This window comes from Odontesthes bonariensis, chromosome 20 (genome assembly GCF_027942865.1).
Source record: "Odontesthes bonariensis isolate fOdoBon6 chromosome 20, fOdoBon6.hap1, whole genome shotgun sequence".
Classification (NCBI taxonomy): Eukaryota; Metazoa; Chordata; class Actinopteri; order Atheriniformes; family Atherinopsidae; genus Odontesthes; species Odontesthes bonariensis.
The window spans coordinates 21,847,957-21,875,543 of NC_134525.1; the positions used below are offsets into that span (position 1 = coordinate 21,847,957).

The 27,587-nt window shown below is 40.4% G+C and overlaps 2 protein-coding genes across 9 annotated transcripts in view; one reads left to right on the plus strand and one right to left on the minus strand.

Annotated features, from left to right (window-relative positions):
- The window catches only part of myom1b (myomesin 1b), a 31,960-nt gene extending 11,204 nt beyond the window's left edge, over positions 1-20,756 (minus strand). The window contains exons 1-24 of one of the 8 annotated variants that reach the window (XM_075452879.1): positions 20,612-20,755; positions 20,068-20,277; positions 15,097-15,231; positions 14,817-14,988; positions 13,005-13,162; positions 12,721-12,813; positions 10,870-10,958; positions 10,590-10,631; positions 9,972-9,986; positions 9,060-9,221; positions 8,761-8,922; positions 7,302-7,443; positions 6,803-7,002; positions 6,477-6,530; positions 6,263-6,387; positions 5,930-6,113; positions 5,601-5,775; positions 5,393-5,514; positions 3,013-3,030; positions 1,167-1,363; positions 950-1,076; positions 494-678; positions 293-407; positions 58-214 (exon numbers count right to left, since the gene is read on the minus strand). In XM_075452879.1, the coding sequence (XP_075308994.1) occupies positions 58-214; positions 293-407; positions 494-678; positions 950-1,076; positions 1,167-1,363; positions 3,013-3,030; positions 5,393-5,514; positions 5,601-5,775; positions 5,930-6,113; positions 6,263-6,387; positions 6,477-6,530; positions 6,803-7,002; positions 7,302-7,443; positions 8,761-8,922; positions 9,060-9,221; positions 9,972-9,986; positions 10,590-10,631; positions 10,870-10,958; positions 12,721-12,813; positions 13,005-13,162; positions 14,817-14,988; positions 15,097-15,231; positions 20,068-20,219 (2,981 nt within the window). In that variant the 5' untranslated portion in view covers positions 20,220-20,277; positions 20,612-20,755. Of the gene's footprint in view, positions 1-57; positions 215-292; positions 408-493; positions 679-949; positions 1,077-1,166; positions 1,364-3,012; positions 3,031-5,392; positions 5,515-5,600; positions 5,776-5,929; positions 6,114-6,262; positions 6,388-6,476; positions 6,531-6,802; positions 7,003-7,301; positions 7,444-8,760; positions 8,923-9,059; positions 9,222-9,971; positions 9,987-10,589; positions 10,632-10,869; positions 10,959-12,720; positions 12,814-13,004; positions 13,163-14,816; positions 14,989-15,096; positions 15,232-20,067; positions 20,315-20,611 lie in introns of those variants that run through there. The other 7 variants (XM_075452885.1, XM_075452881.1, XM_075452882.1 and 4 more) reach the window with 7 other exon arrangements.
- Positions 20,757-24,136: 3,380 nt separating this feature from the next.
- Positions 24,137-27,506, plus strand: myl12.1 (myosin, light chain 12, genome duplicate 1). Its single transcript, XM_075452092.1, has 4 exons — positions 24,137-24,231; positions 25,871-26,071; positions 26,485-26,646; positions 26,972-27,506. Exons 2-4 carry the CDS (start codon positions 25,888-25,890, stop codon positions 27,142-27,144), a joined length of 519 nt encoding a protein of 172 aa, XP_075308207.1. The 5' UTR covers positions 24,137-24,231; positions 25,871-25,887; the 3' UTR covers positions 27,145-27,506.
- The last annotated feature ends 81 nt before the right edge of the window (positions 27,507-27,587 follow it).

Sequence of the window (27,587 nt, forward strand, 5' to 3'; positions counted from 1 at the left end):
TAGAAAGGTGGTGTCAGCACTAAAATAGTCTCAACTGAAAAAAATCTGTGGCCTCACTTGTTTCCCTTGGTCTCTTCTGTCAGACGGGAGGTCTCAGTGATTTCCTCGTAATTCTTGGACCACACAAATTTAGAGTCGTTAGTCATGTCGCAGCATTCGAAGTTCAGGGAGATGACGCCATCATCATCGACATCGACTACTATCTCCTTGGTGCCTGAAAACAAAAGGGGTTGAGCCTTGCAAAAGAGTCAAGTTGTTTTGATTTGCAGGATATTTATCGTCATGACTCTACCTGGTTTGGTCAGAGCAAGGACTGGTTCAGTAACATCTGAAGATTTTCCAACACCCGCTTTGTTCTGAGCGCGCACACGGAACACATAAGTCTCTCCCTCTTTAAGATCCTTAATCTGCAAATGGAAAGGAAAGCAGCATGCTAAAACAGCAGCAGCAAGTGAACATGAACATATCACAGAAATGGACTCTCGCTGATTACCTTTAAGAATGCCTTCTCTGCAGCCTTGGTGTTGACTCCTCTCCAGGCTTCCTCCGGAGCGTCAGCTTCCTTAATGTCAATGTAGAACCCATTGACTGGATCACGGCCCTGATACACGGGAGGTTTCCATAGCATGACCAGGGAGTCATTTCGAACGTCTCTAATCTGCAGATCGTGAGGAGGTCCTGTGGAAACACACATGTCGCTTTAAAAAAAGGTTTTACTGTTATTTTTGTCAGACAAATGTTGTAAAACTCTGAAATCAGTCTCTCTTTTTACCCAAAACATTTGAATCATGAACAGTTGCCAAAATAGTTGTGTGTTCATTTTCTGTGCATCAACTTATGAAGAAGAAAAAACAATAAATCAGTGTGAGTGTGACGTGTGTGTTTTCCTTTTTTGTTATCATCAGTTTCTATTTGTGAAAACAATCTCACTTCAGGTGGTCCCACCAACCTGGTACTGCAATGGTCCACTCCTCACACAGGAAGGTGTTGCTGGGCAGGGATGGGATGCCAACACCTGCCATGTTGGCTGCTCGCACCTGGAACTGGTACTTCTTGTTTTCTCGCAGGTCAGACACCTGGACACAGAGACAAGAAGACCAAACCTCCCTCGTACATTTGCCAGCTGAAAAGTACACCTGGATGGAGATGTGTTCGCATCAGCTCACCCTGTAGGCCCTCTCGCTGACAGACTTGATGTTGGCCTCATGCCACTTCCCCGGCACACCATCGATGACTTCACGGTAATCAACAAAGTAGCCGGTGATGTCAGCACCTCCGATGAAGGTTGGCTGTTTCCAGGACAGCACCATGGAGTCGCGCACGCACTCCAGGATAGTGATGCCATAGGGTGGAGTAGGTGAGGCTGAGACACAGGACTCAAATTAACATCACAGCCTCAGCAGGGAGGCTGATGTAATGGGAACTGAAATAATGAAAAACTGATCCATGAAACATCGTATTTTTGCTTTGGAAATACAGCTCAACCTCAGTGTTCCATTACTGGATTTTTTCACAGCACATTATAGCCATACAGCAACTCAATGTCCTTCCGTGGCTAAAATGTAAAGTGTGAAGACACTAATATAAAATGCAATAAATGCTAAATAGGTGTGGTCAAAAGCACAAGACACTGGTAAACTGGTCATTTTTTGTCATTGTTTCCTTAAAGGAATAGATTCAGACTTTAGAAAAATATATCATGTTCTGAAACTGAGAAATATTTTTTTTTTAAAGATATGCCTTTCCTGGGGTTTTGCCAGCAACATATTTCAAAAACACTAGGACAGAATACAACAAAGGACGTCACATACTGTTAAGCAGCTGAAAACCTCCATCAAAACGAGAATAAAAGGTAATAAATAAAAAAAACTTTATTTAACAGCTGAATTGAAAGCAAAGAGTTTTAACATATTATGTTGAATATATGTTAACAAAGCACGCAGTGATTTTAGAGGAGAGGCTGCAGACTGTCATCAGACACTTTCTACAAAAGCAGGATCGTGTATCATAGTAATGATAAAAAAATGAACTGTCATACACAAAGTGTCATGTGAACTTGATACCCTCCCCTCTTTGGGGGGTGAGCAGTGGGTCAAAGTGTCAGAGAGGTGGACTTCTGAAGAAGTGCAGCCCCACAAAGGTCTCAGGTCAAGTGTCCTGCTCTTGTGGTGGTTGGGTGACCTACTTTTGAAGTACAGGCAGGGTGAGATTGAGTGGCTGCTGCCACGGCATACTTCTGTGTGTTTGTTTGTTAAAGTGCTCTGGGGACTGAGGTAACTGACAGTGAGTCAGGAGGAGATTGGGTGACTGGGTTGAGTTAAACCATAGTTTGGTGGTGTTCAACAGTGACTTACCTTAAATAGGAGAGCATCATCGGAAGAATTCACCAACTGCTTATTGATTATTTCATGTCAAATACCTTTGTGTGTACAGCAGAACCAATGGAACAAGGGAATTTCTTACTGATGAATGTTTTACAGATTTGAAATGGATGGAAATTGGGAGTTTTTTGTGGTTTCATTCGAGTTTGACTAAAATTCGTCTCTGACCAGTGCTCACCTGCTGGCTCTCTTCTGGACTGTCCACCTTCCTGATTAGCAGAAGCATCTACAGAGAACTTACGTGCCTGCCAGCCCTCGGGCTCACTGAATGTCTCTGCAACCTGATCATTTACTTCAGCAGTGACTTGCTCTACGTGTGCAACTGTGATCATGTCAGTAAGTGGTTCAGAAACCGAGCCTGACTCTGAGGGCAGGTTTTCTACCAGCTCAGGGGCCCAGGACACACTGCCTCTCTTGCCCCCCTTGCTTTTAGTCTCCAAGGGGTCTGGCTCTGCAAGGCCTGAGCCAGCAGCACCAGCCCCCTCCCCGGCTTCAGTGTCAGCCTGAGCTTTATTGCACTTTTGGATAGTGTCAGGGAGAAACTGGACAGTTTCATGCGAGCCCGTCCAGAGTGGCCTGTGCTCTGTTAGTTGGCGCACGTTACCCCCCGGCCCCATCTTCTGCAACACACCATGTGGGATGCCGCCCCCTATGGGTGTTAGCACAGAAAAGCAGAAGAAGCTTTTTAAAACAGGCAAAAGATTCATCCACGGTTTACATCTCAATCACATGACATTCGGAGACCAAACAGAAGACAAAAGCACAACATAAAAAAGTAATATTCATCACATCAGCATATCAAATACAATACAATGTCTTCATCTAACTGAGAGTGAAAATGAAGACAAGATGGCAAACAGGTGACATCCATGTGAGGAAGACTCCCTTAGGATTTTGAAAACATGCAGAAGAGACAAGCAGATGTGTGTGGGTATGCAGCTTTGAACTGACCCGTCATGAAGAAACTACAGAGTTTCGTGAGGCTCAGCACAAAGCTGGTCAGTGAATGTGTGACAACAAAATGCAGAGAGCTGTGTTAGACCATGCAGAGATATTTTTATTACATAAGCAGCATTGCATCTGTAACTGTCTTGCTTATCTGTTTGTAAAGAGTATTTCTTATGCAAGGAACAATTGAGCAAGAAACTGCTTAATAAGTATGATTTAGTGTTAATCAAATCAATTGATATTGGAAAAAAGACAACAAATTTCAGCCACATTGATGTGTGCCAGTAATGTGCACAGTACTAGCAGGTTTTACTTAAAAAATATAACCAAGTAAACACCATTTTTTTTTTATTTTGTTAGCAAAACAGTACACAAAAACTATGAAACTAAATACATTTGGATGGCTTGCTAAGTAAAACCTTAAATAGTGCACTGACCTTCAAGGAGGATTGCTCTCTGAATGTTATATGTTGTATTGGAGCCTCCTTCCTCCTTCTGCTTTATGGCTAAAATGATCTTATCATTTCATCCTAATGAGAGGCTTTTTCATGACAATTGGCAAACCCAAAAATATCTTCCTGATGAATTAAATCCATCTTCTAAGCTGAGTGGATGGTGATACAGTAAAACAATAGTAGTTGCTGACAGCCCAGTAGTTTTTTTAGTTTCTTTCTATTCTTTTTTTCACTTACAATGAATTACTTTTTAAAAAGTTAAAATAACTTTTAAATATTTAGTTTTGAATCCACTGATTCATTCTTACTCATACTACTAGTATGGATTTTAACGTTTAAAATGTTTTAATTTGTAATTATAAAGGCGGCAACACAGTCTGTAACTGAGGCTCAGGAGTAGGGGTAAATAACACATTTATCTTTCACCCATGAGGCCTAGCTCCTGTCCACTGCCATTACTTTTAACACTATTTCATTTCATTTTGAGACTTTTCTGTCATTTTTACTCATTACTTAGATCTGCTTTCACTTGCTGTTTGGTTGGTTTCAAGGAATGAAACCACTTATTGAGTTTTTTCTGCATTTTCATTAACATTGTTAGGTCAAAGACAGCATCAGGGCTTGGCCACATGTCTTTGTTACTAAGACAATGAGTCCTGTCTCTGAAAAAAAAAAATATATACAATGCATTGCTTTGAAAGTAGGGTTGTATAAAAAGCAGGTTTTACAGCACTGTGTGCATAGGACTTTTAGTAACTGATGAATGCGTATGTATTTGTGCATGTATTTCTACATAAAGATGATTGAAAGAAACCAAAAAAATCACTGCCAGGTTAGCAGGTAACACGACAGGTTAGGACAGGAACACTCAGGGCAGTTTAAAGATTCCTTCGGGGTGGGAGAGATTCATGTGTTGGTACCTTTAGCACCACGTGGGGTTGCCGACACATCTTGTGCCCAGGATAGGTAAGGGGGGGGGGGAAGCAGGTGATGGTGGTGTGTGACATTGAGCTGGTTTGTAACAACCGCTGCATTGGATCGAACTGACCCAAATTAGAGGAAGTCTACAAGTCCTGACCCCAACCCTGCCTCAGGCTGTGCAGGGAGGAGGTGGTGGTGGGGTGGAGCACACAACAGTGTAGAATGGTAGATCGGAAACAGGTAGATCAAGAAAACAGTAGTAGTGTAGAATATGTTGTTCCCTTCCATTTTTGACTATACTTGTGTCATCCTTTCTGATGATGTAGATCAATTATATAAAAAGATTAAGAAATTAAGTTTTTCAAATTTAGAAAAGCTGGCCAAGAAGACATTTGCATCCGCAATTATGACTTTCAGATATCAGAAAATAATTTGTTGAAAAACATAACAAAGTCTTGATTAATCCATGAAAGTTGATGTAAATATAAAAGTAAGAAGGGGCTCATTTATGCACATTAAAAACAACAGAGGCTGTTTTGAATGTTATCCAAGAAATTTCAGGTGTACGGTAGTTTTCCTTTGAGCCACAAAGCTAAAAAAAAAAGAAACAACCACCTAATACTCTTGCTATTCTCTATTTAGATTGCATTACAGTGTTTTGCAGTATGATTAATCCGCTTCACTCACCGATAGCTGCCTTCACCTCCACTGGCTCCGACTCCGGGGAAAATTGGCTGAGACCTGCAGCGTTCACAGCCCTCACTCTGAACACGTAGTGCTCTCCTGTCATCAGCCCATGGCAGATGAACCTGCAAGAAAATTTGATAAAACTTATGAAATAAAGTAGCCATGAATTATCAACATTACATTAAAAAAGAAAGAAAATTCATTTTACCTGCTGCCCTTTACAGGCTTGTTGTTGCATGGCTCCCACACATTGCTGCCCACAATGCTGCCCTCAATGTAGTACCCCACCAACTCTTTGGCATCACTAGAGGCTTCCCAGCTCACAACAACTGATGTGTCTGTGTTTCTAGTGGGAACAACTTTTCCTGGAGATGATGGAATATCTGTGGATGAGAACGTTTGATATTTCAGGAGTCATTATCTGAGAACACACAGTAGCATCGCTGCTGTTAGGATGCATGTATGTTTCTGACTCTAAAAGTAAAGTTGGAATAACATTAATGGCTTATAAAGCCTTGTTTGTGTGTGTTTTCTGACCAAGCTTGTCCCCAACTGTGGTGGCTTCAGTTTGGTCGGATGGTTCGCCAACACCAGCAGAATTGCAGCAGCGGACACGGAAGCTGTAGGATTTCCCTTCAGCAAGATCAAACAGTGCAAAGCGGGGAGACTTAACAGGGAGCTCTGTGTTCACCCTCTGCCAGCTGTCCGTGCCGGAGACACACTGACAAACAGAGAGGAGAGGGTCAAACTGTTGCGTAAAACAAATAGTCATTTCAGGGGCAGAAAGGAAAGCAGCGTTGGGTCTCGGTGTTTTGGAAAATTTGGAAGACTTTTACATAAAAAGGTGAGAATATTTTGTTAGAAGTTCACCTTTTCCACATAGTACATGACACCCTCAAGGCCCTTCTCTCCAGGTGGCTTCCAGCTCAGTACCACATAGTTTTTGGTTGCTTCAGTCACCTGCAGCTCAAGGGGTCTGCCGGGAACAACGCCCTCTGATGGTAAAAAAAAAAGTATTGTTACCCAAAACAGAGAAATGGGAAAAACATGACCTCCAATTACTAACTGATAGCTTATTTCTCACCCGCAGGCTCCTCCTCTGTGACAATGATTTGTCCAGTCCAGGGAGCTGAAGTACCTGAGAACGTATAGATGATCAGCACCTACAATCTGTAACTTTTCTAAATCCTGCTTGATTGTTTGCTGTTTTTTAATCAAATAAAAAACAGAGCTTTGGCCAGTTATGTTTTAATAAGCCGATCAGTCTCAACTCTATTCATTTCTGATCTTCTGTTATATTGTATTTGAACTTTTACCATTTCATGAATTTATCTTACTATGAAGGAGTTTCTGGGGATATGATGTTTTTTACTGCACATTCAGTAAAGTCAATCTCTCAGGCTGCAGTACCTCTCATGCGAGCTCGGTCGGCTGGGTCCATCGCAGCCACAGGCTCAGAGACTCTGGACGGACGGCTCATGCCAGTTTTGTTGACCGCACGCACACGGAAGACATAGGAACGTCCCTCAACCAAACCAGTTACAGGGAAACGAGCAAACTTGATCGGAGTGTCATTGCACTGAGTCCAGTGTGTGGTTCCAACTTCACACCTGTGCACAAATATTAGAAAACAAGTCTGTTAGACTTCTGCTTTTGTTTTCATTTGGACATGCAAGGACTGAGAGGCCGTGCTTAGTGCTGTCAACCTAAGCATGCCCTGTTCTGTATTTCTTTTCTTTTCACAAATTTTTAATTGATATAAAGCTTGATGTTTTGTGGGCTGGTGTTTTTTTTTGTTGTTGTTGTACCTTCCAAAATCTCTTCCAGGTGTGTTTCACAAGGAAAGGTATGGAGTTTATGAAGATTTCTAAGTTCTAAGTTAGTTGAGAGCAGAAAAACACTGACATACCTGTCCACAAAGTAGCCCAGAATGGAGTCACCTCCATCGATAGCTGGCTGCTTCCAAGAGACAATAATGTAATCCTTGTTGGCATCAAGACAGCGGACATCCAGAGGGGCTCCAGGAGCACCTTCCACCTCAGCATCAGTATCTAACGCATACAGTAACAACCCCATCAGGACAATCAAAATGAATACTCAGAGATATACCCGGCATGGTTTTATAGGATTTTTTTGGTTTACAAAGAGTTTACTGTGGTGAACTGTGCAGCTGCACCGATTGGCGCTTCAACAACTTTTAGAGAAACACAGCACAAGCTACACTCTGTTGGTAAAGTCTGGGCACCTCACTGTTGTCCAAAGTTTGAACACAGTAAGAGAAAGTACTGTTGTATGCAAAGGTTTGATCCAAACTTCTGTTCCTGTGAATAGTTAATTAAATAGAACTGCTACCAAATGGCATTTAATGAACCATTTTTTTCAATGGACATCAGCACGATGGGCAAGCTAAAGGTGTTTCCATAGCGATCACAATCCACAAACCTAAACATCATTTAAGAATAAAAAAGACCCCATAAGAGCTGTGCATGTGACTAGAAGCCTTTCGCCGGATGAATTCATGAGACAGCACTTGCCAAAGGAGGTGTGAGGAACCAACTGCTATTTGATTTCCTGTTTTCAGAAACAGAAAATATGTCACAGCAAATACTGCATAACAAAAGAGGAGAGACAGATAATGCTTGCTGGCTTGCAAATATATCCAAAAAACCAAACAGCTGGTTGTTTCTCCTTGAAGCAGATACTGACAACACTAGACTTAGAGTCGGACTCATTCCATCACTGAGCCCTCTGAGAATAACAAGCAGCCAGGATTATGATGTTTTGTTTTGGAGACTGTACTTTGGGTATTTTTACTAGGCGTCCCTGAACTGACGGGGGAGCAAGACGGGTCTATTTTCTAGCACCGACATTCCCATCATGATTCCTGTTTAGAGGCTGAGGCCTCAAGGGTCAGGTTGTCTCTGAAAGCAGCAAAGATAAGCTTGACTAACTGCTGTTTCCACTGTATTCAGACAGATGCCAGAGACTTGCTGCTCAGTGGTGTCTCCATTAGAGATATCCTATTTAAAACCACCCGCTGACATTCAATTGCTGTGGTAAATATGGTGTTGTCATCGGGTGCCAGGGTACGTGCTGTTGTGACTGTGACCTTGATCTGATGGGACTAAAACAAAGCTAAGGGAATTTACCTTGTGTTGACTAGGATACAGAATTAAGGAATATGTGTGTAATAGTTGAATAATGACTGTTTGATTTAAGGCTTGAGGGGCAAGAAAAACAAATTATTTAGACTATTTAACCATGTAGCAGGTGGGTTGGGGCTGCTTTGGGGTTAGCTGTGTGAAAAAACGTTGAAAAAAAAGGTTTAAGCTTCTTATTGGAAATCTGTTTAGGAAGGTTGTACCCACCTCTGACAAAGATGTAGGCTGAATAGGTTTCATATCCAGACTTGGTGATGATGCGCAAGGTGTAGAGCCCCTCGTCCTCTTTGTTGAGGTGTGTGAGTGTCAGTGTGGCTCGGTCTCCACTCCAGTGCATATGGTTCCATTTAGAAGGAGACAGCAGAACATCTGACATGGATAGCAGATAAGGGTAAAAAAGTATTTTTTTTATGCAGAATAAGTGCACCTTTAACTAAAGTCAGCAGGTTGGAAAGGAGCTTTAAAAGTAAGTTAAGATGATATGGTTGTCTGGGTGGTCTACCCACCATCTCTGTACCACTGGACTTCTGGCTGGTAGCGATTCAGGGAAGGGTAGATGATGACCGTGCACCCCAAGCTCATGGTCTCACCCTCTCTTCCAAAGGACACACCAAACTTATCAACAATGTGAGTCTGGAAGGTGATGCCATACTCCGAAATTGGGCCATCTAAAGAAAAAGCAACAGTCAGGCTTTTGGCTGGTGTTATAGCTTACACAAAACATTGTACCTTGCAAATTTAGACAAATGGGAAGACTCGACCATGATCAAATAAAAGGACGAAATGTTGTACTTTAAATGAGACGGAACATCAATTATCAAACTGAAAAAAAACCACAAACAGCAAAAGAAAGGAGCATAAACAATATCAGATGTGCTCAAAGACGACAACATAAATACAAACCAAAAGAATGACTTCAATACAGTGCTCACAAAAATAAATCAACTTGTTGTCATGCATCAAACATTGAAACACGGGAGACATGTGAAATCATGAAAGTGTGATTAGTGATTCTTACATTTAAAAGCTTTACAATATATTCAGAATTAAATAATGACATCAAAAATAAACGAGTGGACTTTCAAAGCAACAAACTATTCAAGTTTGATGCAGATGCATCAAATCACAACAGGGCAGCTGTGTATAGGAAAAAAAAACAAAAACTTCAACAATTCATGAAAATGTTGCATAACTCTTTGTTCTAAATGACATAAAAACATTAGCTTACAAAGTTGCATCCTACTAGAGTGCCAGGTTCCATTCAGCAATCCAGAAAAATCTGTGAATTTTTCCGTCCTAGTGAAAATCTTGCAATTCCAGGCAAATGGTGTGAACTTAATTTTGATTTTCTACACAGACAACAGTGGTCATGCATGGACATCTATAGGAAAAAGTGGTTCACCAAAGGGTTTTCAAACCTTCAGTAATGGCCTCTGCATTGTCGTCGCAGCATCAAAGAAACAAAAAAGTTGTTAATTCAGTAGCACCCACTGTGCGTCCTTCCAACCTCCTACCACCCTGCTTACAACTGAGGTCAGTCATGTATGAGTCAAAGGCAGCATGAGCAAGGTTAATCGTATCAGTTTTGGAAATGACTAAGGGCAAAATTAATAATGCTATTTTGTCATTTCAGCATTTAATTAAACCACTACATGAAATATAAAAGCTTGTTAGGAAAGAACATAATCACATAGTTGTTTAGCTTTGTTGAGCTTTTTAGCCCATTTTGGCTCATTTGTTTTGTTTTAGTGTCTTAATAAAGAACGAAGCTGGTGCATAAAGTACTTAACCTAAAGACCAAGGTACATTTTTCAAAGAGTTGTTAGAAACCAGAAACATCCAGGACAAATAAAGTGACTTATTCTCATCAAGTAGTCTGACTACAAATCAATGCTATAGTTGCCTTGCTTTTGCAATTTTGCTAACATTAGTAACAGCTGGAAATATTTCAAGTTCAGATTAGTTTCAAGTTTAAATTTGTACCCATTAATTGCCAAAAAGGGATCTTAAAATTGAAACAGAAATTGCACACTTACGTCTGGGTGCTGGCAGAGACTCATTAACTTCACCTTTGAACCCTGTGGAGAAAAGCAGCAGATGCTATTAATACATGCAGCACAGACAGTGTTGTATGACACTGGACTGAATGTACGGTATAATATAAAGTTCAAATGAGAAATCCCAAACATCATCAAATGGGCCATGGTTTAAACACACAAACTTTAAAAAAGCTGTTTTTTTAAGTGGTTTGAAGTCATTTTGCTGTTTTGAGAGTGTGAGGGCTTTGTGATTATGCTGGGATTTGGTGAAACCTACTTTTGACAACGATAGAGGCAAATGCAGTCTCCTCTCCCTGGGAGTTCGAGGCAGATACATGATACTGGGCTGTGTCATCAAAATCACATCTGAAAGAGGAGAACATCAGCTGATCAAAGTCCACGATACACGTATTCTAGTGCTTACGGATTCACGTGTATGAGGCCCTTCCCCCACCTCAACCTCAGCCCTCTCGGTTATGAACATAATACTGACTATGTGGGGCCCAACTGTAAAGCATTCCATAACTCCACGCCATGAATACTATGGCAATAAATAGACCTTACTGGTGATGTAATTTCCACCAGGTGCTGTGGGGTCTCTGTACTTGAAAGCATCTGCTGTTTGAAGTGCATTACAGAAACTCTGAATTAAGCTTCAGGAGACACACAATGAGAGAAAAAACAAATCCCTTTTATAGGTTTTCTGTGTTTATTGGCGTAGCCAATGTGATCTGAAGCTATCTTTTGATATGGTGTATTTATCTGTAATAGTCAAAAAATTATTTGGTTGGTATCTGGCTCACAAGGCTCTGATTTGAGTCAGTTTTGACAAGTCAGACAGGGTCAAAAGCCTATCATCATATAATACACCATACATCAAGATTTTAGGAGCTTTTGGACTACAGAAACCTTTTCATAATTCATAACTATTGGAGCCAGTTTCACTTCTCCATTGTGTCCACACCACAGGAACTGCGGACAATAGTTTCTCATAACGCTTTTTATAGGCTTTTACATCAGAGTAGGAACCCTTCCAGCATGAGAGTAGCCATCTGTGAGACAGCTGTACTGTGATGGTTCCAAGTGATGCAAGTGATTGGGTTTAACTTATGACCGCAACACTGGACACAGCTAATACGAACAAAACCTTAAACCATGGTAAAAAGCTTTGTCTAAGCCTCTAAAAACTTAAACAAAACACATAGGAATGGAGCAACAGTGAAGCCCAAGGTTCATTGTGCCATTGTGGGATTGAGGAATAAAGACTTGTTTTCGATTAATCTACAACTTGCCCACTGGCCGTTAGATCATTTCAGCATTTCTATCTGCAGTGCATATGTAAGGCAAGGCAAGGCAAGTTTATTTGTATAGCACAATTCAACTAGGGCGATTCAAAGTGCTTTACAGATACATTAAAACAGTAGAAATAAAAAGCAAGATTTAAATTTTAAACAAAAAAGAAAGAAATAAGAACAATAGATACAATCAGATAAAATCAGTAGTTAAAATGCGATTAAGTTTTGAAACTCAAGCTTCAGATTTGGAGCTTTATTCAAATGCAGCTGAAAATAGGTGTGTCTTCAGCCTGGACTTAAATAGGCCTACACTGAGTGTTTCAGCTGATCTGAAGCTTTCTGGGAGTTTGTTCCAGAAATGTGGAGCATAGAAGCTGAATGCAGCTTCTCCATGTCTGGTTCTGACTCTGGGAACTGATAAAAGACCAGATGCAGATGACCTGAGGGGTCTGGAAGGTTCATACTGGGTGAGGAGGTCACTGATGTATTTTGGTCCTAGACCATTCAGAGCTTTATAGACCAGCATCAGAACTTTAAAATCTATCCTCTGATGGACAGGCAGTGTAAAGACCTCAGAGCTGGACTGATGTGGTCCACTTTTTTGGTCTAAGAGACTTCAGAAAGCCAGAGTGCTCTCAGTTTGGAATATCAGCAGTTTGCCTAATGGGAAAGATAAAGCTAAAAGCTACACAAAATGGGGCCACTAGCACATTTTCCTCATCTAAAACTACTCAAACCTAAAAAAAATGTCATTGCAGTAGCTAAAGCTACATTGTGGATATTTTAAAAAAAAGAAAATAAAAAAAAATCTTTTAGCTAATGACACCTCGTACCTGTTTATCTCCAGAGAGTGCACGTTGTATCTGCTCTCAAGTTTGTACTTGCTTGGGTTGGCAAAAGGGTCAATGGTCACATTGTTTTTGTACCTTGTAGTGGGAGGCAGAGAACATGACAGAAGACAGACCGAGGGAAGCAGAAAAGGTTTAAAGAGGATTTAAGAGAATCAGGGAAGAAAACTTTGAGCTGTGAAAATCTCAGAGGAAAAAGGAGAATGTCGGCAGGACAGAGTGGACAGATTTGAGATTGTGTTGTAGGGTGATGTATGTCTGTGGCCTACCAGGTGACCCTGGGGTCGGGCCAGCCGCTGACGGTGCAATGCAACCGCACAGACTGCTTCTCCCACACAGTGTGGGAGCGAGGTTTAATCACAAACTCAGGGGTGTGCATCAGGCTGTCTTCGTTCATGCGCTTGAAGTGTTCCCCGTGTTCATGGATCTAAAGACATCAGAGTAAATAACTCAGGACGGTGTGACATTTTCTACAAATAAACAAGCAAATCATTTCTCCACAACTCCAAAAAGGTTCGCAATGCATGCCTGCAGAAATCAAATAAAGCTTTTACAGACACAAATTGGCAAAATCCCCATCTATCATTACGTGTTTTACACATGCAAGACATACAATTTGCATTTTGCAGTGGCACGTGCTACAAGAGTGAGAATATGTTGCTCATTATGTCATATAAATAGCTGAGGGTGCCTTGTCCAGTACATAATATGACAACACCACTTGGACACTGCCTTCTTGTGTCTCAAGAAATGCGATCTCCTGAAGAATTTGTCACCCACTAGTGAGTCTGTCTGGCAGAGTGAAGACAGATAAATACAGTGGGGCAGTAACTGTGACTTCAGGGATGCACACTGAATAGCTGGTTACTACTTCACATAATCACCCACAGACATAAATAACTCCCTTGTGTAAGGGGTAGTAATGAAAGCCACTTATCCACAGGCATTTGACATTCCTAACCACTGCAATTAACTGAGGTTGGTTATGCTATGATGGAAACATAACAATAATATGAAGGTGGGTATTAAGTTTAAGAAGTGTTTTTTTTACATTGTGTGTTGTCATAAAAGCGGATGATGTAGTGTGATGTTATTGCTATGATTTGCCTGCTTTTATTGTACAAGCACATAAACAAACGTGTGCACTTGTTCAGAATAATGTCAGAGTTACTTAAAGCCATATTCTTGTGTCACTAGTGTCTAATATGCTACTAGGAAGAGACGGGTGATAAGATAACAGAGAATGGTGTCCTATAAGGCTTAAAGGGCCAGTTTATGTTGTCAAGAAGGATAATGCCGCCTGTGATTTTATGAACATGTGAAGGGTGTTGCAATATACCAGTATAATAATATATTGAAATAATCCAATAACTGTTATCTTAAAAGAAGGGAATATCAATATTGGGCTGATAACATGATAATATAAGTTTGATCTAAGCTAATAAAACCAACACATCACTGAATGCAGATGGGTTTCTGTGCAATTTTAAAAAGTTTTGAATCTAATTCAACTGACCAAAACGGGACAAAAAATCTGAGAAAAGAAGGCTGAATTAGTTGACAGCGATATCACAGATATAACTTGAAGACAAAAAAGAATGCAAAATCACCTCTACGGTATCACTTTTTTAAATCTAAAAAAAGGTCTGGGGCACAAGCTGAAGGCAACAGCTAATTGCCTAAATTAGGCAATTAGCTCTCTTTGGAAACCAAAACTTTCAATCCATCCTAACTAATGTGTTCAACCACGCTATGCTATCATAAAGAACATAGACCCCCAACTTTTTTGCGCCTCTTTCAAAAATAATCAGAGAAGGCAGTGAGCGATGCATGAAATGCATGTTGACTGTGTCTAGATATCCAGAAGTCTTTACAATCACGCCAAAGAAAAGCCAGCAATGGCCTCAGCCAGCGGCCATTAGCCACTACATGTATCCAATCACTCAACTCTACTTCTACAAAGCAAACACTAAGATCCAGTCATATGTCACAAAACCTGAAAGCATTTCTTCACATTTGCTTTGAACAGCAACACGGGCGTCCTTGTGTGATCTAAAAACAACGAGAAATCTGGCACTGACCCTTTTGTTCAGAGAGATGCGCTCAGCCGACTCACGCATGGTCTCCTTCCTGGAGATCTCTGACCTCTCCATCTCCACACCACTGGTGAACAAATTCCTGCGGGCCATGTATGCAGAAGTGTCCCTCACTCTTGCTTCCTCTGTATCTGACAATCCCGTAGCAAACTCTTGACTACGGGATAGATTTAGGGAGTAAGGCACAGCATTAAAACTGTAATATTTCTAAGATGCTGCAAAACATTCTTGGATTTACAGCTCTACACGGTGAACAGTTTGTTACCTTCCCCTGAAGATAGGCACTACATAGCCGATGATTTGGTTCTCTTTGTCCACAGCCAAGTAAGATGGCGTGGTTCTCTTGGTTATAGGGCTTAGTCTGCTCTCTTCCAGCCCAGAGTGTGAAGACGCTCTAAGTCTGTGACATACAGAACACCATCAGCCTGGCTCACAGCCAGAGAGTGCGACATGTTATGAGCATGTGGATGAGGTCAAAGCCATGAGTGCATTAGTTGTAGATTAAAGGGAAGGTTTGGAAATTGTTTAGTTTTTATTGTAGCATTTTTACACTTCTGTAATCCTCAGATATTCTGTCTTTAAATATCAATAACAGATGTCTAAAATGGGTGCGGCTGAAGACCACTGAAAGTTGTATCTATTTGATGATTAGAAGTGTTGCTGAGAGTACAACCAGTCTTACAGCAAAGCAACTTGTTGTTTGTTTGTCAGGAGGATTACAGAAAAACAACTAATTTAATGAAACTAGGTGAAAAGTTGGAGGATGGGAAGAGGAAGAACCCATTAAATTTGGTGGAGTCTGATTACCTTTCTTACACTTCGATGGAGGACGTGCTCTTTTAATTCCCTTCTTATTTCTGTTTTTGCATTCAGAATGCCAGATTTCCCTTTAGTCTGTCAGATTTAGGCTTTTAACCCTTTCAGGCTCAAATTAAGTTGTAGTTGCAAGAAAAATCTGATATTTGGAGAAAATGATCATATGGGGTAGTAATATACAATTCAGACTTTTTTGAGAGAGAGACCTTCACATGCAATGAATTCTGGGATGTTGCAAATTTGCAACAGTGGCCTGGAGTGGTAAATTAACACTGAAGACTGAATCTGATATGAACGTTAACTTTATTTGAATGTCACAAACAAAAAATTAACAACAAATAACAAATTTCTCTCACAAAATTAGAGACAACTTTTTCTCAAACTTTCTCTCCACCGACATCTCAAAACCTGTTGAGAAGGCCGTTTTTGAAAGTCACTTTGTTGTGTGGTAGTCCATGAAGCAATTCTTGGTCTTTGTGAAGCACAAAAGTACTTTGCACTTCAAGCAGGCCGTTTGTGTGTAGCCATCCTTGCACAGTCTGCATCGTCCACGTTTCTCAGCATGGATCGGAAAATGATCGACTCGGTCTAGTCTGACATCAACCGATGGTGCAACGATCCTCTGGAGTGGCGGTGGAGGTGGTTCTGCCTGATGGGGTTCTGGAGAATCTGCCAATGATGGTCGTCCTCTTTTCCTGCTCTTGAGGTCAGCCTGTTTGCCAACCTTGATGAGGGCATCAGCAACTTGAGCACGGAAGTCAAGAAGCGACATGTGCTTCTTCTCCTGCTTCTGGGTGAGATGACGACGGTAGAGGAGCCAGCCATTGACCAGTGATAGGTCAATCAGGTAGTATAAAATGCGCAGGTACCAACGCCGCGTGCGGATGTCAATGCGATAGAGAGATGCAAACATGTCTGCCAAGTCTACTCCTCCCATGAATTTGTTGTACACCTGTACAATGTGGGGTCTGTCCACTTCGACATATTCCTTCTTCTCTTTCAACCACCTTCTGCATCTGTCAACAGGATCAGGGCCAGTGAAGGATGACGCCAGTAACACTGCCTTGTTATCATACCACTTCACGACAGCAATCCCACTGGTCATGTCGTATTTCACTTCATACGCCCCACGCCCAGCCTTTGCCAGCTCCTTGTCACTTTTGAGGGTACATCCACGGAGACGGTTCCGATTGATGGTAGCAACTGTTTGAATTCCCATTTTTTTCAGTTCCACAATGAGTTCAGGGGAAGTAAACCAGTTGTCGAAGTAGCACTTGTAGTTTAGTCCTTTAGGAACTTCTGACACGAGTCGAAGCACAACTTCACCAGCAACACCAAGTCCACGCTCATTGGTCACAGTCCCTTTTCCAGTGTATACTTCAAAGTCATAGACTAGTCCACTGACACCTGCACGAGTAAAGACCTTGATTCCCCATTTTTGTGGCTTGTTCTTGAGGTACTGTTTCATTCCAATCTTTCCTTTGAAGGGGATCATCTGCTCATCAATTGCGTGGTTTTCTTCTGGTTCAACTTTCAAGCAGTTGGCACGGACTTTCTCAAGCACTGGTCGCACCTTGAACAGTGGATCGTATCCAGGCTCACCCTTTTGCTTCATGTTGGTATTGTCATTCATATGGATGTATGTTCGCAGATGATCAAATCTCTTACGTCCCATGACTGTTGCAATTGGGTCATAGCGTGTTGCCGTCTGCCAGTACATGCGGTACGATGGCATACGTACTATGGTCATCAAGATGTGTAAACCAATGAATTGCTCCATTTCAGCAGGGGTTGTTTTCAGTTCTGGGCCATTCATCATAACGGCATACAGGTTAGATTCGTGAGAAATGTGTTCAAACACCGATTTGTCCATGAACTGATCAAAATACCACCTTGGACTTGGGATTTCGTCTGGTGGAGTTGAGAACGCAGGTCCTTGGAATGAAGAGTCGATGTCAGCTGCTGGGGGTTTCCTCTGTCTCCAAGAAAACTCTTTGTTGACTGGAGCTGGGCCTGGCTGAGGTTCATTGTCATCTGGAGCCTCAATGACACTGTCTGCATGTGCATGATGAATTTCAACATCAAGCTGGTTGGGATCAGTTCTTGCTATATCTGCCAGTGGCTCATCCTCATCAAAGCTGGAGTCAGACTCGTAAGCTTCAGGAGTTTCCACATAATCTGGATCTGCAATTTTATCATCTGAAATGGATTCTGTGTCAGATAAAGCCCCATTGGGAATCCAAACCATCTCAAGAGCTTCCTGGACTGAATATGATCTTCGTCGGCCTGCCATGATGCACGGCAAAACCTGCAAAGACAATATTCTGTCAGATAGTTTGCCAAAAAAAGCTTACACTCAAACAAAGATCTATATGAATATATATGCCATGGAATTTAGGCTCCTACAGTTTTCCTCACTGCACAGTCAAATGAACATTTTATTATGCCATTGCTTTTGATCAAATCTGCCTCTGGTAGTTTGTAGTTTCACTCAAAAATATTTCATTTTCCATAGGATATACCCTTAATGACACCTCAAAGTAATAAGTAAACACTGGTGATTGTAAATGAACTCTAGTATAAACTGTTGCTCAAAATATAGGCAAACTAGTAGCATGTAGCATGTAGCATGCATTGGTACCTTTTTGGGCACACGTTGCAAATCCACAACATTGAAATTGAGATGCCTCTGGTGAAAAACCCAGAAGAGATAAAATCTACTAATTGGCATGTGTCATATCTATACACGTTCATGAGTCATCTTATGTAGTATTGATTTCAAAATAATGGAAATTGGTAGTGATACTTACATGAAATTGATGCTTAGTAAATCTGTTTCAGTGACACCAAGGACTCCGCCATGTTGAAAGTGAGTCAGCAGTGCCCTCTAGTGAGCTAGAGGGTAACTGCTTGTTGCAAATGCACAACTAAGTCCTTCTGTTGTACTTCTGAGTAACAAAAGCTCTTAAAATATGGATGTGGAGTAATTAGCTAAGTAGCATTTAGCTGTTGCAAATCTGCGACATCTGCCTGTAGAGGGTTAATTAGGCGGCATACAGATTGCTTGTGGGAACACTATCTGTAGCTCTGTGGACGTGGGGGTAGGAATCTGCCGTATGAGATAACAAGAACTCGATAAGAAGGCAGGGGCAAGAAGGGTGACAGGTCAGCTGCCCTCGTTTTTCCTATATATATCTAGGTCAGTGTCCCTTTAGCTCTGACTGTACACGTTCAGTTGACTTTCTAGGATTATGTTAACAAAAAGTGCCAATAACTGCTTTATTGTACCCACCCTGACCGTTAAATCATCATCACATCATAATCCGGCTCTCCTCCGTGCATCACAAATTTGGGTGGTGTTAAGTTGCCCTGCTGTGGGTACGAAAGCAAAGCTTAGTTGGTGTTATTAAAACCTAAGCCCTCTGACCTGTTCACACTCTCCAAACCAGCATATTTAAAGATATACCAATAGGACAGATACTGATAGGACCACTGTAAACTTGGTGTTTATTTTTTCCTCAAATAGAATGAGCTCAGTCAGTTTAATCCATCCTGGAAATATCAAGGGGGCTAAATTAATGAGAAATCATCAACACCACTTACATTTTTGTTGCAGCCCTCATTTTATTTTCATCTTATTTTATTGTTTTGACCGTATTTCTTTTCAAATAGAGCTATCTCTGTACTATTAACCTGTCACCCAAAAATAAAAAGACGTCTGGCAGATGCCTTTAACTAACTGGATAACAAAAGCAGCCACTTACGGGGGAAAAAAAACCTCCTGATATCTACAGGAAACAAAGAGAAGCATCCAAGTTTTCATAATAATCAATGCCAGTGGGATCTGGTGGTGAATCCACAACTCAATTGAGTGTCCAAGAGGACACAACTGATAAACTATTACCTTTTACTTTCACTCTACAATTCACAGTTCAACACTATCATAGATGATGCCACATACCATGTGTCTGCTATTATATAACAATGCTTTCACAACCAGTTTTGTTGTGAAAGGAGTAAAAACAAACTTGAGAAAAAATTAGTTATTTAGGGGTGATTGTGTTAAATCAAAGACTTAGCATGCATAAAAGCACACATAGCATCCCTTGGGCTGCATGCAAAGAGCTTTATACAGGATTCAAAGCTGATTAAAGTCGCTGTAAGGAGCCTTAATCCTCAGCAAAGGGTTGATAAAAGTGAAAGGAAACTCATGGGGAGAAAGGTGGTTACATGGTGTCAAGGAAAGATGATCCCAAAGCAATGACAGGGAAGTGATCCAACAAGGGAGATAGAGGTGAACCTGATCAGCTGGGGTGAGGATGGCGGCGGTGTTAGGGAGGTAGTAAGGCTTTCCTGGGACAAAGAAGTGGAATGATGAAGGCATGATCCTCCATCTCCCTCTCCCCTTCCTCCTCCTTACCCCCTGCTCCTTGTGGTGGCGGAAGTGCTGCTGCCAGCAGTGTATCTGCTGCTGGTCTGGTAGTGACTCATTTTAGATTTTGCCTCCAAGCTACGATAGCCACGGTCGTAGTGCTGATGGTGCTTCTGGTAGAAGGGTATAGATCCAGACATGCTGCAGGCCCCTGCTTGTACGAGCCCTGAGTTTCTTCTTGTCTGTCTGTTTCTTTGTCTTGTTAGTGTTCAATGACAGGTGGATTCGCTGTTAACTTTAATACACAGTATCATAACTTTTACTTAATAAGTTTTTTATTTATTTATCATTTACTGAGCAAATAAAATGAATCTAGCTCTCAAGATGTGAAAATAAACCAACCTAACTTTGTTAAGAACATTCTACTTGTAGATAAGCAGCATCATTAAACCTGTAACTTCAAACCTGCAACAACATCTACCAAGACATGGAAGTTTCAGGCGATCAGGCACTTTCTCAGCATGCTTAGACAGACATATGCACCAACTACAACCTGACATATTATGTCTTACCCCCCGCAGTGACCACTTACCCTGGACAAATCCCCTCAAACTCCAAGCTTTAAAAGAAAAGATGTTCAAACTCCACTCTGCAAACCTACAGGTAGGTACGTACAGTGCTGCGGTCTACACAACAAAAATAATATTGGCCCTTGCCAGAATGTCCTAGCGGCAGTCACAGCCTTTTACGGTGAGGGTGGAGATAAATATAGCTGAGCCCAGAGCTGGGGGGGCGGGAGTGACTCGGCTCCTGTGCTGCCACACATTTATGGGTGCAAGTCTTCATGCCATTGAGCATAACTGCCTGATATGTAGGTAAACACAAGGCTGCCTTTTCCTTTTTTGTGTTGTATCTTTTGTTATTCTTTTTCTTTCTCACCAGTTTTTTCATGTAGAAAATGTAGAAAATACAATGTATTTTTCATAGTGTTATGAGTGAGTGTGCATTCACTTTAATCATTGACTCATTCTTCCTTCTATAATCAGTTGAAGTTAAGAAAACGAGCCAGCATACACCACCTCTTATGATTACAATAAAATCTACAATCTCTAAAATCAACATTGTGTCCTCCATCATTTTTTCCTAAGGCTTGATCAGCTGATCCCTGTTGTTTAATTTAATTACACTTTACTCTTTCTTATTTCCCTTCAGTTCCGTTAAGACCCCACTGGCTTGAAGCCCCCCAGTTCTCCAGCACCAGTTAACCTGCAGCAGCTTTTGTCCTGGCGTGTTACTGCAGCAGCTTTAGCTGTGACTGATACTAACTTTAGCTATGCTATTGTTACTTGCTTCACATGCAGCAAATGCCAGTTACTGTATCCCTGTCACTCTCTCTTTCTGCCTCACTCTCATTTCTGGAAATACACAGAGGTCCCCTCTTGTCCCCTCCGGTCATAAACACCTTCTAAAAAAAATCTAAGTCCACTGTTTGAATGTCCATACATTTTATATCAGTATGAACACCAGCTGAAAGACACCTTCATACAAGCAACAGGGTAATTGGTAAGTAGATTTAATCTGGCTGGCACAGATATTTGGACACTGTCCTGGAAATTGACTTTGACATCAAAGCTCTTTAAAGTTTCCATGGCAAAAATATGGGGCTGATCACTTCTATGGCTTTGATAATAAATGCTCCTCCCATCTGGCTCTGATCCACCACATTTCCACATAATACAACGGTCAGCATGACAACATATCTAAAGTTCTATGGCTGCAATATGAAATCTGAGCCCATTAAAAGAGATCAATCTGCCATGATACGCTGAGCTAATGCAAGATACCAAGCAGGGTCAAAATACTTAATACTTTAAATGAATATGGGATGCATTGTATGAGTTCTTCATGCTACAAGCAAATTAATTGCTTGCCAACATGACAAATTAGTAATGCTAAGATTAAATGAAAAGCAAAGGAAATGCACTAACAATCAGATAAACAGGAGTGTGCTTGTTTGCATCCGGTTTCACTGCTCAAAGTGACATGTTCCCAGACTGGATTTGTTGGACTATTTTTTTCTAGTGAAAGTTATGCATTAATACAGAGCAAAGCTAAATAATTCAAACGGTTGGTCCATAGAAAAACCGAATATTCACTGGTGGTAGGAGTATCAATATATTTAATGCATGTTAAAGTATTATTACAGCATTGTGAAAAAAATCAAATAAAATCCATTACAAGTAAAAGTGCTGCATGAAAAATCCTACCAAAGTAAATGCACACACAGTCATGTGAAACAGGAAGTACACAATAGCAGTTATTACTGCTATAACAAAGGTTATCAGTTCTAAATTGGTTTATCTTCCATTTTTGATTTGTTTTAACTGTGTTTTTGAGGCCACACAAAGCTGTGCAGTTGTTTTATACAGCATTATATTGATTCAAAGACTTCTTTACATTTCGTTCGTTGACACGAATAAGAAGGTCTAAACAGATAATGGGGTCAGCTGTCCAGGAAATTCCAAATGCTGGGTGGTCTCAAGGGGTCTATTGTGAGTTCTGATTATTTTAATATCCTGTTTTGTGTTGCTTTCATACAGACAATCCACATAGACATGAAAATACTCACTGAACTCACACACAGGACTTGGTGACATGCTGTGACAAACAAGTAAATTGATTTAAAAGAATTGTTCTGTAATATCGCCGAGCAAACAGAAAGTTTCCCATGAAAGCAGCGCGCTCTACTGGTTTAACGCGGTCCTGCAAGATCTTGTAGCCTTTTTAAGTGTTAAAAATCTTAAAAAGGTGTTTTTTTCTGTTTTATTTGTCTGTTTGAATCAATTTAGATTTACCTCCCATAAAACTTAAAGTCGGTCCATAATATATGAAATAGATTTACTGGAAGGAAAACTTCTCCATCTTCCACACAATAAACATTAAAGCTATGATAAACACTAAGGTGATGGAGGCATCAGATTATTTCTTCTGAGATGTGTAATTATTATTTTTTTAAATATTCACCCGCATTGTGACCAACATCAATACCTTTTCCTATTCCTCTTTTCTCTTTTTTCTTTTGTCTGCTGAAACTGGTCTGTTTAGTCACAACACATACCAATAAATGGCCAAAGGCACAAGCTCAACTATTTGGTCATCACTTTGAATTGGGACAGCTGGACATAAAAGACAGATGTGGCTTGTTTTAACTAGTGAGTCAACAGTTCCATAATGAACTCTGAAGTCCTGCAGCACTAAACCTATGTGTAGGGCAATGCAGAAACAACTGCTGTCTTACTCATCCCACGCTTGGCTGTATCTATAATTATCCACCCTGTCAACATTTTTTCCTTTGTTGTTTCGATTTTTCATATGAACATGCTTTTATTTTTTTTATTTAATTCACTCTACTTTAAAAAGTCTAATAAAGGTGGAAATCCTCTTTTTCAAAAGAAACCTGGCTAAGAGATCTACATAACACAAGTTTCCGGCAACAGATACAACTCAGTCAACAAGCTGGCTTTTTAAAGCTTTAAAAAGCTACACATTTTTTTAGTAATTTAAATGTGTAAATTAATAAGAAAATGATAAATAAATACATTAGCACAATCAAGAAATAAGTATATACCCTTGAAACAAAAAAACAACAACAAACCAACAAAGTATAATGGAGTGACAACTATTACTTGCTTATCATGGCAAAAATTGATGTGAAACCAGATACTAATTTGATGTTTGTCTTTTTTCTTCTTTTCTTTTTATAGCAATCCCCATTTTCACAAGGGGGTCTCTTAAAATGTATCTCGGTGTAATGAGGGGATTGTGCAATACACAGGAGCATCAATTCTTTCTTCCCTTAAATGGACATATTCAGGAATGTCTACGCAGGCAAGGAAGCGTTTCTGGAAGTTACATTTATACCATCGGGGGGTGTCACGGTCACATTCCATGATTTATTTCGAATAACACGATAAGATTAGTGTGTTTAAAAAAAAAGATATATGGTTATAGAAACTTGAGTGAAATATTTTAATCAAAATAAGTCTTTCATCAATTTTTAAATTAGCAGGAATGGGTTCACAGCTAGTGGCCACCCCCATTTTTCTTTGTTGGTTCATTCTGATGTTTTGTGCGGAACCAACATTATATTCAGGAAGTGAAGGGCGGTGGTTGAGAAGAAGAGCAACTTCGGGCTAGCTGACGAGTTGAGAGGTAAGACTGTGTTCAGATGTTCTTTTTTGTATTGTTTAGGCAAATAAGAAATTGTCTTAAATCTGTACATCGTACAAAAGTGTCTATCATTAAGTATTTTTGGGGTAATTACACGCCACTGCGCTATTCTTAGTGTTTCGTTAATACCGATGAAAATACGGCTAAGTGTTAGCTGCGCGGCTAACGTCTCGGTGGATACTAAAGTGGAATGTGATTTATTATCAGAAAGCGAATGTTTCCCACTTTTAAATTTTAGTTTTTGACTTGGGAATTACTATATATGCATGTCTCTTACGGCTGCTATCTGTTCAGTTTTCGTGTCTAACGTTCGAAATAGGCCGCAAAACACGAAGACTGTATGGACGTGGTAATGTCAGGTGTTGTGGTGAGAGCAGGTAACTGATCTGACAAGCAGTTGTTGTTGAGCCCGATTTACAAACTCACTAAAAGAAATGACATTGATTATGTATCAAAGGTTAGTCTAAGTCAGACACCAGATTAATCCATTGCCTGTTAATCAGGAAGAAATGGTCCGTTTACACCAATAAAATACGATTTCTTGCTCTGGTCTTTTTTCCCATGTAAATTAAGATTTTTTACATTGTTAATATTGATGTTACAGTATCTCATTAGCTATGTTATTTGTTTCATCCCGAAAATAAATTTGACTTGACTAGATCTATATGGATTGAATAAATGGGATTATATCTGAATGGAAGAACCTGACTCTTAAATGATTGTACTCACTGTCCATATTGGTTAATCCCATCAACGCCCAAGTGTCAACACAAAGATGTCAATTTTGCATTTGAAACATTTCCTGATAAGGACATCTGTCCTCACACCAGTAATTTTCCTCCTCTGTGATAGCAGGGCACTGACCAACCTAGAAAGATGAGGAACATTTCCATTTATAGCTCAGTGAGGGACATCGCTCTGGGGATTCACAGCCAGAGAATTACAATGCGCTGCCAATGAGTTGCGAGGGCTTAATTTTGAGCAACAGAGTCTACTCCCTTTGATCGCCATTTTCGGCGTCTCTCTAATAGGTTCTGAACTTTTCTGTCTTTTCTCTGTTCTCCTACAGGGTCCTCTTATAATTTACGTCACTGCCTATAAAAAAGGGCTCGGTGTGAATTAGTCAGACAAGAGCTGCTGTTATTTCATTCATTATTATACAAATTCCTACAGTGAGATAATCAAATTGTGAGCGTTGTCCAGCCATGAAAATATTCACTTCAGTCTGTGAAGGCATAGAATTGAAGCATGTTTGGTATTTGTTGGGAAAACTGGAGAGAACTTTTGATCATTTAACAAATACATAACATTTCTCTGGTACCTGACTACCACTCAGAGGTAGTGGCAACAACCGTTTGATAAGAGATTTATTCTGGATATAGGTTCATTTGATCAGTTTGATGAAAAATACTTGTTTAGATGGTCTTGCAAACAACATAACGCTGCTTTTTTAAAAATAATTGGTTTTAAATCTCCTCTTAGACACACATTGTGTTTACACTATGATTTAATCTTTGCCTTTAGGACTCGGCTCTTCTCACATTGCTGAGATGCACCATAGTACATTACATGCTGCTTGCTTCATCAGATTGTTTTTTTTTTTGTTTTTTCCCTTCCACAGAAACAAAAACAATCAAAATGTCGAGCAAAAGAGCTAAGGGAAAGACCACAAAGAAGCGCCCTCAGCGCGCCACCTCCAATGTCTTCGCCATGTTTGACCAGTCTCAGATTCAGGAGTTCAAGGAGGCTTTCAACATGATCGACCAGAACCGGGATGGTTTTGTTGACAAAGAGGACCTTCACGACATGCTGGCCTCACTGGGTGAGTGAGAGTCTCAAAGACGAGTGGAAGTCGGATCCCAAACGTAATCTAAAGATGAAAGCCGTTTAGTGCTTTTCGTTCATTTGGGTGTTTAGCTGCATCTGATATTTGGAAAAGTGAAAAACAGAAATTTCTCCTCGTATTGTTACTTGAGAGTTCCTGATTTCTGAAGTTTAAACCATTTACATTTAGAGAAATATAAGAGCCGAGACTGAGTTGCATCAAAGTTAGAGTGCATTTGCTCTAATTTCTGACCAGATGGAAGAGATTTTTTTTTAAACACAGAGTCCTTAGACAGGAAACAGAGTGCTGCTAAAGAGTTACTGGATATATTATCACTTTATGAAAGCCTGTTGATAATGGGCAGCATTTCCCTTTAATTCTAAGTGTGTCTTTACCTGTTTTTCCAACAGGGAAAAATCCAACTGAGGATTACCTGGAGGCCATGATGAACGAAGCTCCTGGACCTATCAACTTCACCATGTTCCTCACCATGTTTGGAGAGAAACTGAATGGCACAGACCCTGAGGATGTGATCAGAAATGCATTTGCCTGCTTCGACGAGGAGGGGACAGGTAAATTCAGAAATGGACTCTCTGGGTTTTTTGTCTAATTTTGAAGAGGGCGATGTTATTAAAAGGGGTCAGTCGGTGTTTTTTTTTTTTTTTTTTTTTTTTTTTTTCCCGATGCAGAGCACTTTGAAAAGATTTTCAAGGATAGTAGAAATGCAAACACAATGTTAGCTTGCTTAAAGCGGACCAGTGCATCTTTGTGAAGACGCAGTATAAAAGAAAAAAAATAAAATAATTGGCTTTCTTTTCTTTAGTTGCAATCAAATAATTCTTAATAATGTGGTGTCATTTCTCACCGTTTTGACCTTCTAATCTGATTCGACTGTAGGCTTCATCCAGGAGGATTACCTCAGGGATCTGCTCACAACAATGGGTGACCGGTTTACAGATGAGGAGGTGGACGAGCTCTTCAGGGAGGCTCCCATTGACAAGAAGAACAACTTTAACTATGTGGAGTTCACACGCATCCTAAAGCACGGTGCCAAGGATAAGGACGATTAAAGAGCCATACATGATTGTTCCTCTGAACCCCCTTCCACCTTTGCTGTCAGCTACATCGCCGTGCTGCATGTCTCGATTTTCCTGTAAAAACCCAGTTATAAACAAACCAAAGCAATAACCATCCACTTTGTGCTGTTAACTTCCAGTATTGCCAAATGTTCACATCTGAATTAGTTTTTAAAATGTCATGTAAAGATGTGAAGTGGCAGCACTTTGGAAGCTCCAATGGATACAACTTTGCAATTCATGTTATTGGGTTTAGCTGAACTTTTACATTTTATAATATAAACTTTTTAAATAAAGTCGTCTATCAAGTTGTATTTTGCCGACTGTTTCCCTTCCATAAATGACATCTGAAAGAAGAGCTGCATTATGCTGTTTTGTTTTATTTCCTGGGGTAAAACACATTCTTTTGCACCATTTCCCTATCGTCTGGGTTTTGT